Genomic DNA, 13,204 nt, shown 5'->3' on the forward strand with positions numbered 1-13,204 from the left:
GGGGTAGGGACTGCATCTCACCAGATGGTTGTGCAGCACACAGGAGGACGGGGCCCTAATCCTGGGAGGCTGGAGCCATGCAAATCCTGAGCAGTTGTGACTCGGGTGGGCACTTACCTGCAGAGACAAAGAAGATCCCAGCACTGAGAATCACATTGTGTTTGTTCTTGTAGAATTCACTGGCGGCCACACACAGGCCCCCAAAGAACAACAAGGCCACGCTCAGGATGGGGAAGATGCTGGATGCTCTCACGGCACCTAGCCAGGGGAGAGGAGAAGGGCTCCATCAATCATCATTCGCACGGTCTCACAGGCCTTATGAAAACACATGTGCAGCTCCTTGGCAAATCAGAGGCTAGTGACAAAACGGCTAAGTGATGGGAAGGCTGGCTCTCTGGTTCAAACCAGCAGGGTCTGATTCTCTTCCATTAAAATCAATGGCAAGAATCATAACACTGGAGAAGTACCGGGCTGGAAGGGACCTCAAGAGATCATCTAGCTCCTCCCCACATGCCGAGGCAGGACCAAGTAAACCTAGATCATCCTTGAGAGGTGTTTGTCCAACCTGCTCTTAAAAGTCTCTAATGATGAGGATTCCACCTCCCTTGGAAGCCTGTTCCAGTATTTAACTATCCTTGTTGTTAGAAAGATTTTCCTAATATCTAACCTCAGTCTCCCTTGCTGCAGATTAAGCCCATTACTTCTTGTTCTACCTTCAGTGGACATACAGAACAATTGATCACCCTCCTCTTCATAACAGCCCTTAACCTATTTGAAGACTGTTGTCAGGTCCCTGCTCAAACCCGTTTTGCAAGACTAAACATGCCCATTCTTTTTAACCTTTCTTCATAAGTCAGGTTTTCCAAACCTTTTATCATTTTTGTTGCTCTCCCCTGAACTCTCTTCAATTTGTCCACATCTTTCCTAAAACGGGGTGCCCGAAATTGGACACAGTATTGCAGCCAAGGCTCACCAGTGCTGAGTAGAGCAGGATAATTACCTCCTGTGTCTTATATATGACCTTCCTGTTAATACACCCCAGAGTGTTATTAGCCTTTCTCACAACTACATCACATTGTTGACTCATCTTCAATTTGTGATCCACTCTAACCGCCAGAGCCTTTTCTGCAGCCTTGCCATGGAGCCAGTTTTCCCCCATACTGTATTTGTGCATTTGATTTTTTTCTTATTGACTCCCACTGATTTCAGTCATACATGCTCAGGAGCCAGAAGGTCTCAGTGCAGTAAAATTCTTGGGTGCTGGGAGGATTGAAGGTGCATTGAGCTGGTTATGACTCCTTGATGCTGTGCCAGCATGGTGTGAGTTAGAGCAGCCTAGAAGTTGCTCTAACTTATGCCACTAAGGGACCTCAGAGCAGTGGCGGGTCACTTTCCTCCAGTACACCCTTCTCTGGACGCACTCCTTTTGCCACGGTCGGGTGGGGTCAGTTGGTGCAGGTGCTGACTCCACCAGGTTTATGCCAAAGGAGAGTTCCCCTTTGCAAGGATAATTCCCTGCTGGCTGCTTATGTGCAGAATCTGGCCCTTTGCACGGCTTGAGCAGCACAAAGAGTTAAGAGCATAGCTCAGGGTCTCTAATGACGTTTCTAATAAGAATAATGAAAGTCCCAATGCTGCCAGTGGGTCTGCTCAGACCTGCAGGATTGGGGCCTAAGGTCATCAACACTGAAAGGGCCGGCTACTGCCCTCTGGGACAAACCCAGTCCATTCCTTCCCCAGTTATTGCACAGATCTTCTGTCTGTGCTGCCTCCACCCCCGATTTTAATTCTGCCCGTAGAATAGCTCTGCAGACTGGCAACTTCAGGACCTTCTTCAGGGTCCATGAGCCAGCAGTGCCAGCCCAGACCACCATTCAGAATGATGAGTCAGGCCCCTCAAATCATGAATTTGTCTTAAAAACCATGAGATTTTAAAATGAACAAAGTCTGGCACTTTTTATTTCCCTCCTGGGCTTTGAGCCTTTTGAGGTCAGGTTTTCCAGCTTTTCCCACACAGCCAGCAGGGGTAGAAATGTACCTTTTATTTTAAACTGAAAGCTTACATTCTGGTGTAGTCACATGACTCCAGGTGCTGGGGCTTTAGAAAAAACAGCACTTCTCATGAGACTGGGGATAGCACTGAGACTAGCAGTACTGCCAACCCCAAGCATTCAAAAATCATGGATCAGATCCCCCCACAATGAAATCAAGAGCTTTTACCAAAGAACACATCTGGAGTTCTTTTTATTTGCCCTCTGGGTATTCCAGGCATGCTTTCCAGCTTTTCTCCACATGGGGACTAGAAATCTACTTTAAAAAAAAAAAGAAACCTGAGACTCTCAAACAATAACATGACTCCAAGACCTGGGGCTTTACATAAAAAACCTTTCCTCTTCAGCCAAACCATTTCAGTGCCAGCTTTGGAGGCATTAAGCCCAGGCAGTTACAGAGAACAGGCCCTTTTGCCTTTTTTAATTGGACTTCAAAGGTTTAGGTCTCCAAAATGGCCAGCGTTAATTAATTCAGCAAACTATTATCTGCTGCTAAAGCAAAGGCATTTAATGGGCTGTGCTCAAGTTTGGGGTTCTCTTCTCCCCATTAGGCCCATTAAAATAAGACCAGGAATTATAGAGCCACCCCATTAAAATGCAATTCTGGGTTTTTTTTTTAAAAGGCTTCTTTAAAAAAGAAATGTGTGTGTGGGGGGGGGGAAGGGAGTTAAAAGTTAATCTGATAAAATGAAAAAAAGTTTGCAGATTTGTGGTGTGCGTGCATATATGTGCTATTATGCATGCTTGTGTGGGGGTGTTTGGCATGCATGTGTGAATGAACATGTGCATTTGTAGTGTGTGCGCATAGATACAATGTTTCTTTGCACATGTGGGTGCATATCTACCTGTGAGTCTCTGTGCATCTGTGCTGAATGCATAGGTGTCCATTTGAACATTCGTGTTTCCATGTTTATTGGCACACACATTTGTTGAGGTGTAAAAGGGATATGGCTCCTTCTCTCAGAATCTGGCCCACCTCCACTACCAGGTCCCTTTCATATAAACACCCATTCATTTGCTGGATTGCCTGGTCAGGTGAAAAGCCAGGGCACCCCAGAAAGCTGGAGGGTTCTGCATTTCCTGGGAGGTCTGCCAGGTCTGTTTTCATTTAATCTACTTGCAACTGACTGCTGTTGGCAGAAGACACGCCAGAGGCTTCAGATCCTCACCTCACTGAATGCCAACAATTTCCAGAGCCAGCTGCAGAAACGCAGGACACAAAGGAGGAGAGGAATCACTGTAATAAAAAAATCCTCTCGCAGCAAAATTGCAAAGGCCTAGCTCCTGACGCTGCAGCAGCTGCAGGCTTCCCCGGGAGCTGAGGATACTGGGCATTTTACAGGACTGGGCCTGGGAAAGGGCGGGACAGATTTGAAAGGGGACAAAGGAGAAAGATGCTCATCAGATGTGACATCATTACACTAACAAACAGAACGTGCCTGTGACAAAGTTCCTCCTTTACCTTGGTGGGTCCTGCACTTATTGGCGGATTTGCTCACCTCAGCGATCTTCCCTTCTGGTGGAACCCACAGTCTGGGTGAGCTCCTCCTGTGTCTGATCAGGAGTTGGGAGGAACCCGGGCCCGCCCTCTACACCGGGTTCCAGCCCAGGGCCCTGTGGATTGCAGCTGTCTAGAGTGCCTCCTGTAACAGCTGTGTGACAGCTACAACTCCCTGGGCTACTTCCCCATGGCCTCCTCCAAACACCTTCTTTATCCTCACCACAGCACCTTCCTCCTGGTGTCTGATAATGTTGTACCGACTGGAGTGAGCTCCTTTTTAAACCCAGGTGCCCTGATTAGCCTGCCTTGATTGGCTGCAGGTGTTCTAATCAATGTAGCTATCTCCACTGCCTTCTAGAAAGATCTTAATTGGCCCCAGGTGCCTTGATTAGCCTGGAGCAACTGCCATTTGGTTACCACAGTCCTAGGGATTTGTTTAGCCTGGGGCTAACATACCTGTTCCTCAGTACTTTACTGCAGCCATCTGGCCTTGCCCCATGACAGTGCCATTTACTCTGGTCAGGAGGCCATGAACCGCAGAAGGACCTTTGCTGACCTGCTGCTATAATCAGATGGCAAGAGCCTGTTGGTGTTGGTTCACGCAGCAGAAAGCGCAGCTCCTGGCCAGGTATGGACATCCCAGGCAGTGCCACCGAGTGGTAGAGGCAGAGCTGATGCCAGCATGTCTGTATATTATGGGAATGAAAGGAACGGCCAGACCCAAGGGAGGGAATCACCGTTTTGGAGAGTGATATTAATATTTCATATGGTCTCTCTCTAGATTCGTAGAGCCGCTGCTCTCACTCGAGGGTCTGAGCACACGCCAGGAGGTAACAAGCAGAATCACAATGGGCTGAGTGTAGACGCAGACTTACGTAGGAGGTACTCGGACGTGTCTTGCTCATAATCCGCATCTTCTGGGAAATGATCGATTTTTTTACACACTCCTCGGAACGTTCCTAAGGAAACACAAACCCAATGGGTGCATCAGTGGTATTGTCAAGACCTCTCCAGATGGCTCGAGGAGGGTTCAAGGCTCACTCTGAGGATGAGCAGAGAAGGTGCAATGGAAGGTCCACAACGCCACCTCCCCACTACACACAGCTACCATCTGGATGGCTTCCCTCTGGGTTTAACACCAGCAGCCAAGCTACCCAGGGAATTAGGCTCTGTAGGGCTTGGCCTGGGAGGCAAAGTGACTTCTGTCCATGGGGCAGGCTACCCTGGTTCCTCATGGGGCTATTACTGCACTGCTCTGGCCACTAGGAGATAGTAACTCTTGGAAATCCCTGGCAGGGTTGGGGTTGTGATTATTTCCCAAGGCAACACAGTCTGTTGTGCTACAAATAGCAACCTCTCTTGGCGGTCTTGAAAACCTTCGCCTTATTCATGTCCGTGCTCTGTTACGACACCCCGCTGCCTAGCGGTGGGTCAGCTAATGAACAGCCACCGAGCAGGTGGGCCGGGTTGTGACACTGGCTAGTCCCTAGTGGAATTCCATGCACTGTAATCTCTAGACAAAGATTCATTAAGCCCCAGGAACCTTGCACAAAGATCCTTTACCCCAGGCCTCTGGCCTCTTGGTCATCCCCGTGTGGCCCAGGTATGAGCCACGGGCTGGCAACTCTAAACTGCCCATCGCTGAACTCCATCCCACTGAGAGCACCTCAGTAAACTTCAGCTTACAGCAAATAAAGGTTGTGTGACAACTGACTTCTGGAGCACTCAGCATTTCCATTTCACTCAGGCAGGGCCTTGGCCCTAACCAGGGTAGGATCTGCTCCTATTCTGAACCCTTTATTATGGGCACTCAGGAGACACACACACAAGAAAAAGCTGGAGATTAAAACTGGCATCCATCGTCTGTCATCACAGCACCATGAGCACCTGAACTCTCCTCACGTTCCCACCCTTCTCCCAACAGGCTGGCAGATTCCTGGCTCCTCCCACCCCTCTGTAGGTGCTCCCCGAGAGTAAAGCACCCAACACCCCCTCATTCTGATGGGCTCCCAGAGTTCTGTGCGTTGCACAAGCACCCACTGACCCAGACACAAACGTGGACACAGGAGCAGCTAGGAGCTGGCACTGGGAAAGGACACACAGGTACGCTCACACCAGGCATCCCACGCAGCTGCAGCCCCCTAAGCCTAACGCTGCCCCACTTGTCGTGTGACGTCCAATCCTTCCCTCCCCTCCCTTGTACTTTGGGGAGGTTGTCAGAGCTGAGGCATTCCACTTCCCCACTGGAGATCTCTGCTCTTGGGTGGGGTTTGTGCACTGTGTTCGATTCCTGTGAATTCACTTTGTTCCGTCATTTCCAGGGACATTCCCGTGATCTAGCTGCATCTGCAGGGAAGCCTGACAGATTTAACTCTTCCCAGCTTTGCATCCTTGGCTGTAGTGCTGCCCCTTCGTCACCTCCACAGCAGCCACACCCGCACAGGGTCACGTTGGGGCAGTGGAGACCCCCAGGACTCCATGGTTTGCCAAGGCTCCTGGAATGGGTGGAGTTGACCATCAGAATGTGTCACTCTTTGAAATTACATGTCGACTCCCCCAGTGGGAGGAAGGCCTGTTTGCTACAGGAAGCTACCACCGTTTGCTGCCAGCCCGGCTGGGTTAGGACCAGGGACTTTCAGGGAAAATTTGCTTTCCCTTCAGCAAGCCCCTGAGCCCGAGCAGCAATTGGAGTGATCATGTTCTGTGCACCAGCAAGGGTACCTATTGGGTTTCCGGGAACTGGGTGGGTGGAAGCCCGCCCACTGCTAAAGGGAGACTTGGAAATGGCAGAGATGCTTAATGACTTCTTTGTTTCGGTCTTCACTGAGAAGTCTAAAGGAATGTCTAGTATAGTGAATGCTTACGGGAAGAGGGTAGGTTTAGAAGAGAAAATAAGGAAAGAGCAAGTAAAAAATCACTTAGAAAAGTTAGATGCCTGCAAGTCACCAGGGCCTGATGAAATGCATCCTAGAATACTCAAGGAGTTAATGGAAGAGGTATCTGAGCCTCTAGCTATTATCTTTGGGAAATCATGGGAGACGGGGGAGATTCCAGAAGACTGGAAGGGGGCAAATATAGTGCCCATCTATAAAAAGGGAAATAAAAACAACCCAGGAAACTACAGACCAGTTAGTTTAACTTCTGTGCCAGGGAAGATAATGGAGCAGGTAATCAAAGAAATCATCTGCAAACACTTGGAAGGTGGTAAGGTGATAGGGAATAGCCAGCATGGATTTGTAAAGAACAAATCATGTCAAACTAATCTGATAACGTTCTTTGATAGGATAACGAGCCTTGTGGATAAGGGAGAAGCGGTGGATGTGATATACCTAGACTTTAGTAAGGCATTTGATACAGTCTCTCATGATATTCTTATAGATAAGCTAGGAAAGTACAATTTAGATGGGGCTACTATAAGGTGGGTGCATAACTGGCTGGATAACCGTACTCAGAGAGTAGTTGTTAATGGCTCCCAATCCTGCTGGAAAGGTATAACAAGTGGGGTTCCACAGGATTCTGTTTTGGGACCAGTTCTGTTCAATATCTTCATCAACGATTTAGATGTTGGCATAGAAAGTATGCTTATTAAGTTTGCGGACGATACCAAACTGGGAGGGATTGCAACTGCTTTGGAGGACAGGGTCAAAATTCAAAATGATCTGGACAAGTTGGAGAAATGGTCTGAGGTAAACAGGATGAAGTTCAATAAAGATAAATGCAAAGTGCTCCACTTAGGAAGGAACAATCAGTTTCACACATACAGAATGGGAAGAGACTGTCTAGGAAGGAGTATGGCAGAAAGAGATCTAGGGGTCATAGTGGACCACAAGCTTAATATGAGTCAACAGTGTGATACTGTTGCAAAAAAAGCAAACATGATTCTGGGATGCATTAACAGGTATGTTGTAAACAAGACACGAGAAGTCATTCTTCCGCTTTACTCTGCACTGGTTAGGCCTCAACTGGAGTATTATGTACAGTTCTGGGCACCGCACTTCAAGAAAGATGTGGAGAAATTGGAGAGGGTCCAGAGAAGAGCAACAAGAATGATTAAAGGTCTTGAGAACATGACCTATGAAGGAAGGCTGAAGGAATTGGGTTTGTTTAGTTTGGAAAAGAGAAGACTGAGAGGGGACATGATAGCAGTTTTCAGGTATCTAAAAGGGTGTCATCAGGAGGAGGGAGAAAACTTGTTCACCTTAGCCTCCAATGATAGAACAAGAAGCAATGGGCTTAAACTGCAGCAAGGGAGATTTAGGTTGGACATTAGGAAAAAGTTCCTAACTGTCAGGGTAATTAAACACTGGAATAGATTGCCTAGGGAAGTTGTGGAATCTCCATCTCTGGAGATATTTAAGAGTAGGTTAGATAAATGTCTATCAGGGATGGTCTAGACAGTATTTGGTCCTGCCATGAGGGCAGGGGACTGGACTCGATGACCTCTCGAGGTCCCTTCCAGTCCTAGAGTCTATGAGTCTATGAGTCTATCCCTCCCAGCCTAAGGGGAGGATCTACAGGGCCTCAGAACCCAACTGATTTCAGGGGACAACTAATAAAAGAACAGGGACAGGAGTGCAGTCAGAGGGTCAAAAGAAGGGAGCCTGATGGGGACACCGAGCAGAGAACCCCGGACAGCGCCCACTGCTCCTCGAAGGCGTCAAGGGAGCCAGTGGATACCGCCCAGAGGAACTCTGCCGGATGTGTGAACGGACAGAGGATCGGAAACAAGTAACACAGTCACAGGAGTCTCCATTGGCCAACCTCCTCTCCCTGGTTGCGTAGATGGCCATTTTAGCCAGGGCAAGGAGGAGGTTGACCAGGAGGTCCCGCGACTTTGTGGGGCCACGGATAGGGAGTGCATAGAGAAGGAGGTGAGGGGAAAAGTGCAGCCAGAAACGCAACGATATATTGGTGAGGAGCCAGTATAGGGGCTGCAACCTGGCGCACTCTAAGTAAACGTGCTCCAGGGTCTAGCTGGGTACCACACTCTGCCTGCCGGACCCCTTTCCTGCACTCTTGGGTGGTAGCGCTGTGGGCTGTGTCCCCCACCCCTGAGAAGGAAGCAATTCCTGTAATTATTCTGCAAAGCATGCTGGGACATAGGTGCTGAAACTAGAGGTGCTAGGGAGGGGGCTGCCGCACCCCCGACTTGAAGTCGTTTCCATCATAGGCAGTTCGTTCAATGGCTCTCAGACCCTCCACTCCACACACTGGTCCAGCCCCCTGTGCTGGGATATTGAAAGTCACAGTATAAATGCAGGGCCGGCTCCAGCTTTTTTGCTGCCCCAAGCAGTGAGGCGAAAAAAAAAAAGATAAAGCCAGGATCGGCGGCACTTCGGTGGCTGTTCTACCGCCGCCGCTTCATTCTTCAGCGGCAATTCGGCGGCAGGTCCTTCCCTCCGAGAGGGGCTGAGGGACCCTCTGCCGAATTGCCACCGAAGACCCGGATGTGCCGCCCCTTTCCATTGGCCTCCCCAAGCATCTGCTTCCTGCGTGGTGCCTGTATAAATGTAAATAGTGCTTATTTCTTTTAATAGTCCCAGGCCCTGCTGTCTTTACTGATCCCCTAGGGGATTCAGCTGGCCTGTGTAATGGATCTAACCTCAGCGGTTTGCCCTCTGTCTGGCCAGCAGCACTGCACTGGGGTTGCACTGTTGTACTGGGATCTATTCTCAGCCCTGTTATTATTCTGCAGTTATGTACAGCCTGCCTTTGGCTAGTATTCAACTGATTCTCACTTTCCTCCTGGTGTGATATACAGATGCACTTGTTTCTAAAGGCGGCCGGTGCAAAGCATGCTGGTCCAGCATTGACACACTGTCTGACGGACAGAAGGGCATGAATGACCATTCATTTTCTTCCTTTAGGCTCAAATAAAGCAGGCCAGGCAACAATTTGCTCTCACTGCCCACCAGCTTCGTGCAAATCCTTCATTGGGTTTTTGGTGGAGAATCATTCAGTGTGTCTGTAGATTAAATCCTCCCAGCCTTTTCGCTCCAAATTCTCTCATTTGAATAGAAAGCCCTGCAAGTTATGAGCCCATCTGTTACCACTTGGGAAAATTTCCCAGGCTTCAGCCCTGCCACTGTGCCCATCTGACTGGGAGGTTAATGTCATCTCCTCCGGCTGTTCTGGACCGCTCTGCTAGATAGCCTAACAAAGACACTGATTGCCAAGCTGCTGCTAGTGCCCAGGGGCACAACAGCATTCAAAGAGATCAGCCCCTCTTCCTCACAGTGTGGCCTCTTTGCCCTAGCTGCTAAAGGGGAGCACCTTTGATCGGCTGACCTGCAAACGCATTGTGTGAATGGACAGAAAGGCAGACCAGGATCCTGAGCATGAGCAGTGGAGGCTACATCTTGGGCAGTAGGAGCAGGACAGGGGACTTGCCTCCCCAAAAGGGGTGTTCATGCGCTACCCATGATCCTGAGCATATGTCTGCTAGAGATACATGGGAACCTATTTGAATAAAATAAAGTCTGGGCCAAACCTTTGCCTAAAACACAGATTTTTTTTTGTTTTGGTTTAGCTAAATTCAGTTAAACTTTAAACAAACAAAAGTCCTGCGAACTCCCCCATCTCTGGCTGCTTCCCCATGCCGCTTCCCTTGACTTCCATGGGAGAGCTGCTGGGAAGGTCAAAGACAGCAGGACAGCAGCCTGCCTGGGTTTCAGCCAGGACTGGGAATAAAGAAGCCACAGGAAAGGCTGGTCTCGTGGAACAGATTCTGATCTGAGTTGCACAGGGAATGTTGATGCTGCAGCTGCTACAGCACAACTTGGTGCTGCATCTGTGCCACTGGAGAGCCCTGGTGTGGATACATCCGACATCACTTCCCTCAACGTAATTAAACCATCTCTCCCAGAGAGGAGAGCTCTGTTGATGGAAGAATTCTTCCGTCGACCTGGCCATGGGGTTGGGCACAACATATTTCACAGCCTTGAGTGGTGTTGCTAGGGTGAGCTAGATTTTAGGTGATCAGGCCACAGATGCAAATCCGGATAACAGCAACATAACCGGAACCAGGATCCCCATAGATCTGGTTGAAAGAATTCCTGCAAAACATTTTTTTTCATTGGAATTTGCTGATTTGTCAAAATTAAGATGTTTCACAGGGACAGTCTGATTTCAGCTAAGTTCCTCTTTAACCCAAGAAGGTTTCAAAACCTGCCTGCCAGGAACACTTCCTTTGGAAATCTGCCTAGTTTCATGCCTGCATTCTGGCCCAGATCCTTGGCAGTGCAGCTGGTGGGCTGCTGGAGACCCCAGGGCTTCCATGGTCCATGGGCCTGGGGCAGCCCACCAGATGGACTGCCCCATGGCCAGGAACCCCAGGGCTTTCAGGATCTGCAGGAGTTCTACCCTTGAGCCAGGGCTACATTCCCTTTTGCAGAGAATTTTGAAATTTTGGGGTTTATTCCAAATTGTTATGAAACCAAATTTTGAAATATTGAACTCTTCCAGGAAATGCCATGACCTGTCTCTGCTCAGCTCTAGTCCTGTTCTTAATATTTACAACCACAGAAGTTTGCAGAGATTTGTACAGCCCCTAGCACCTGGATCGAGCATTGCACTCGAGCATGTGCTTAATTTTAAGTTGTCTCATTGAAGTCAACTGGGATTGCTCAGGTGCTCAAAGAAAAACACATGCTTAAAAGCTTTGCTGGATTCAGGCCCAGGGGGCACCCAGTGCTCCATGCATATCTCAGACTCCTCCAGTTTTTCACTGGTGTAACTCCACTAGTTGCAGTGAAGTGACTCTGGATTTACAACAGTGTAACTGAGATCAGACCTGACTCCCAGACTTTCAGAAGCATTTTCGAGAGAACCCTCTGAATCATCTCTGACTCCTCTACGTGGCTGTGTGGAGTCCCAGGGACACGACTAGCCACGGAGAAGAGCACAGCCACTGCCACTAGCAGGTGCCCATGTAAGTCCAAGATACCATGGGACTATCTGAGCAATTACTATTCTGTAACAGAGCTCAGATTTCAAGCATTCAGATTCAGTCCAGATTGTCAAAAATATAAATAATTTCAAATTATGAGTAAATTCAAGGAAATTGTAATCTCTTCAACACATATACAGTACACACACTGACTCAAACACACCCCGATCCAGCCCCGCCCCCCGATCCAGCATACACACAGTACACACATCCTGACTCAGCATATATACACAGTGCCATTATAAACACATGTTCTGACCCAGCACAGGCATATGCCCCCCAGCACGCACGCACGCACACACACACACACACACATTCAGCATACACCCACTCACCATATACACACAGACCCACTCTACACACCCCTGCACCACACACGTCAGCAGTGAGAAACGCATGGGCCATGTGTAAAGGGGTAGAACCCTTCATCAGTCAGCGGTTCGTACGTGGCTCAGACTGAAAGAGTCTGATTCTTCGCTGCTAATTAAGAAACAAGGGTTCTGCATTAAACGAGTCTAAACGTTACAGTGGCTGCACTTAGAAATCAATTTATAACCTTTCTTGTCCCTCCTTCAAGTCCATTTGGCTTCATGCGCATCTCAAAGCTACACAAAGTCCGAGCTCTGTTCTATTCAATATAGATCTGCCCTTTGTGCTGTTTAATGGCTATGAAGCCCCTATTAGCGAGGAGCGCTGTGCACAGTGTGTGGAACTTTACAAGATCTTTCCCAAATGCACTGCCTCGCTCTCAGAGTTTGAATAAACTCATGGGCAGCGTCATGGGGCCAGCATTCATTATTTGATTAGAGAGAGAAAAAAATGTTTTCACTTGATACAGTGTGGGCGAGAAGTTTGGAGACAAAGTCAGTTTATCAGTGAAGCGTGCAAATGAGAAGACTAATTTCCCTGGGCTTTCTCTCTTTTGAAGTTCTCCTTGTCAGTCTAAACCATCATGGGAAGCCATGGCGGTGCTGGAGCATGGCTGAGCGTCAGGCTGGCTGATTCAGCAGCGAGGCAGGTCCACACCTCGCTGTGGGGAACCCTCTCTGGCTCTTTAGCTATGCCTCATGGATGACTGGCCAAAGGACACAGGAATGGGGTGTGGGGAGGGAGGGTTGGAGAGGGTTAACCCACATGGCTTCCCATGATGTTTCACATCCCCCAATGTTTCATGCATTTTGGCATGTCAGATATTTTTAGTTCCTGTGTTGTATGTGTGTGTTTTGGGAAGTGCAAAGTACAAAAAGAGCCATTCCATAGTATTGTATACAGGAGAAATACACCAAGAATTTAACGAGATTCACAAAGAGATTGTGCATTTCTATGGATCTCAAGAGTATCCAGCGTTATTGTAATTAATGCCAACAGCCATGCTGGCAGGGACATGAAACCTCCAGCTTCAGGGATTTAGAGAACAGGATGAGACCTAATGTGGGGGCAGATAATCCCACGGCTGCTGCTGTGGGGGGAATCTTACACCTTCCCCCAAAGTAGCTGGCATGGGGCACTGCCAGCCACAGGCTACTGGGGTGGCCGGACCTTGGGTCTGAAACCATCTGGCAATTCCTAGGTTCCTAAGCCTGGTATAGGAAGCAGGTCCCTTCTTGGGCTTCCACTGATACTGACAGGACCGCAAATTATTTGGAAATTGCAATTCTAACTTCCTACCCGCCCCCTCACTCTCACTCTCTCTCTCTCTCTCCC

General features: G+C 48.7%; 2 protein-coding genes across 2 annotated transcripts in view; both read right to left on the reverse strand.

Moving 5' to 3' along the window:
* Positions 1–13,204, reverse strand: part of LOC127058506 (troponin T, cardiac muscle-like) — a 195,071-nt gene that overhangs the window by 155,969 nt on the left and 25,898 nt on the right. The window lies entirely within an intron of this gene.
* Positions 1–13,204, reverse strand: part of CACNG3 (calcium voltage-gated channel auxiliary subunit gamma 3) — a 72,035-nt gene that overhangs the window by 9,933 nt on the left and 48,898 nt on the right. Inside the window, exons 2-3 of the mRNA XM_050968618.1 lie at positions 4,428–4,511; positions 118–258 (exon numbers count right to left, since the gene is read on the reverse strand). Of these exons, the coding sequence (XP_050824575.1) occupies positions 118–258; positions 4,428–4,511 (225 nt within the window). The remainder of the gene's footprint in view (positions 1–117; positions 259–4,427; positions 4,512–13,204) is intronic.

Source organism: Gopherus flavomarginatus, chromosome 9, assembly GCF_025201925.1.
Source record: "Gopherus flavomarginatus isolate rGopFla2 chromosome 9, rGopFla2.mat.asm, whole genome shotgun sequence".
Classification (NCBI taxonomy): Eukaryota; Metazoa; Chordata; order Testudines; family Testudinidae; genus Gopherus; species Gopherus flavomarginatus.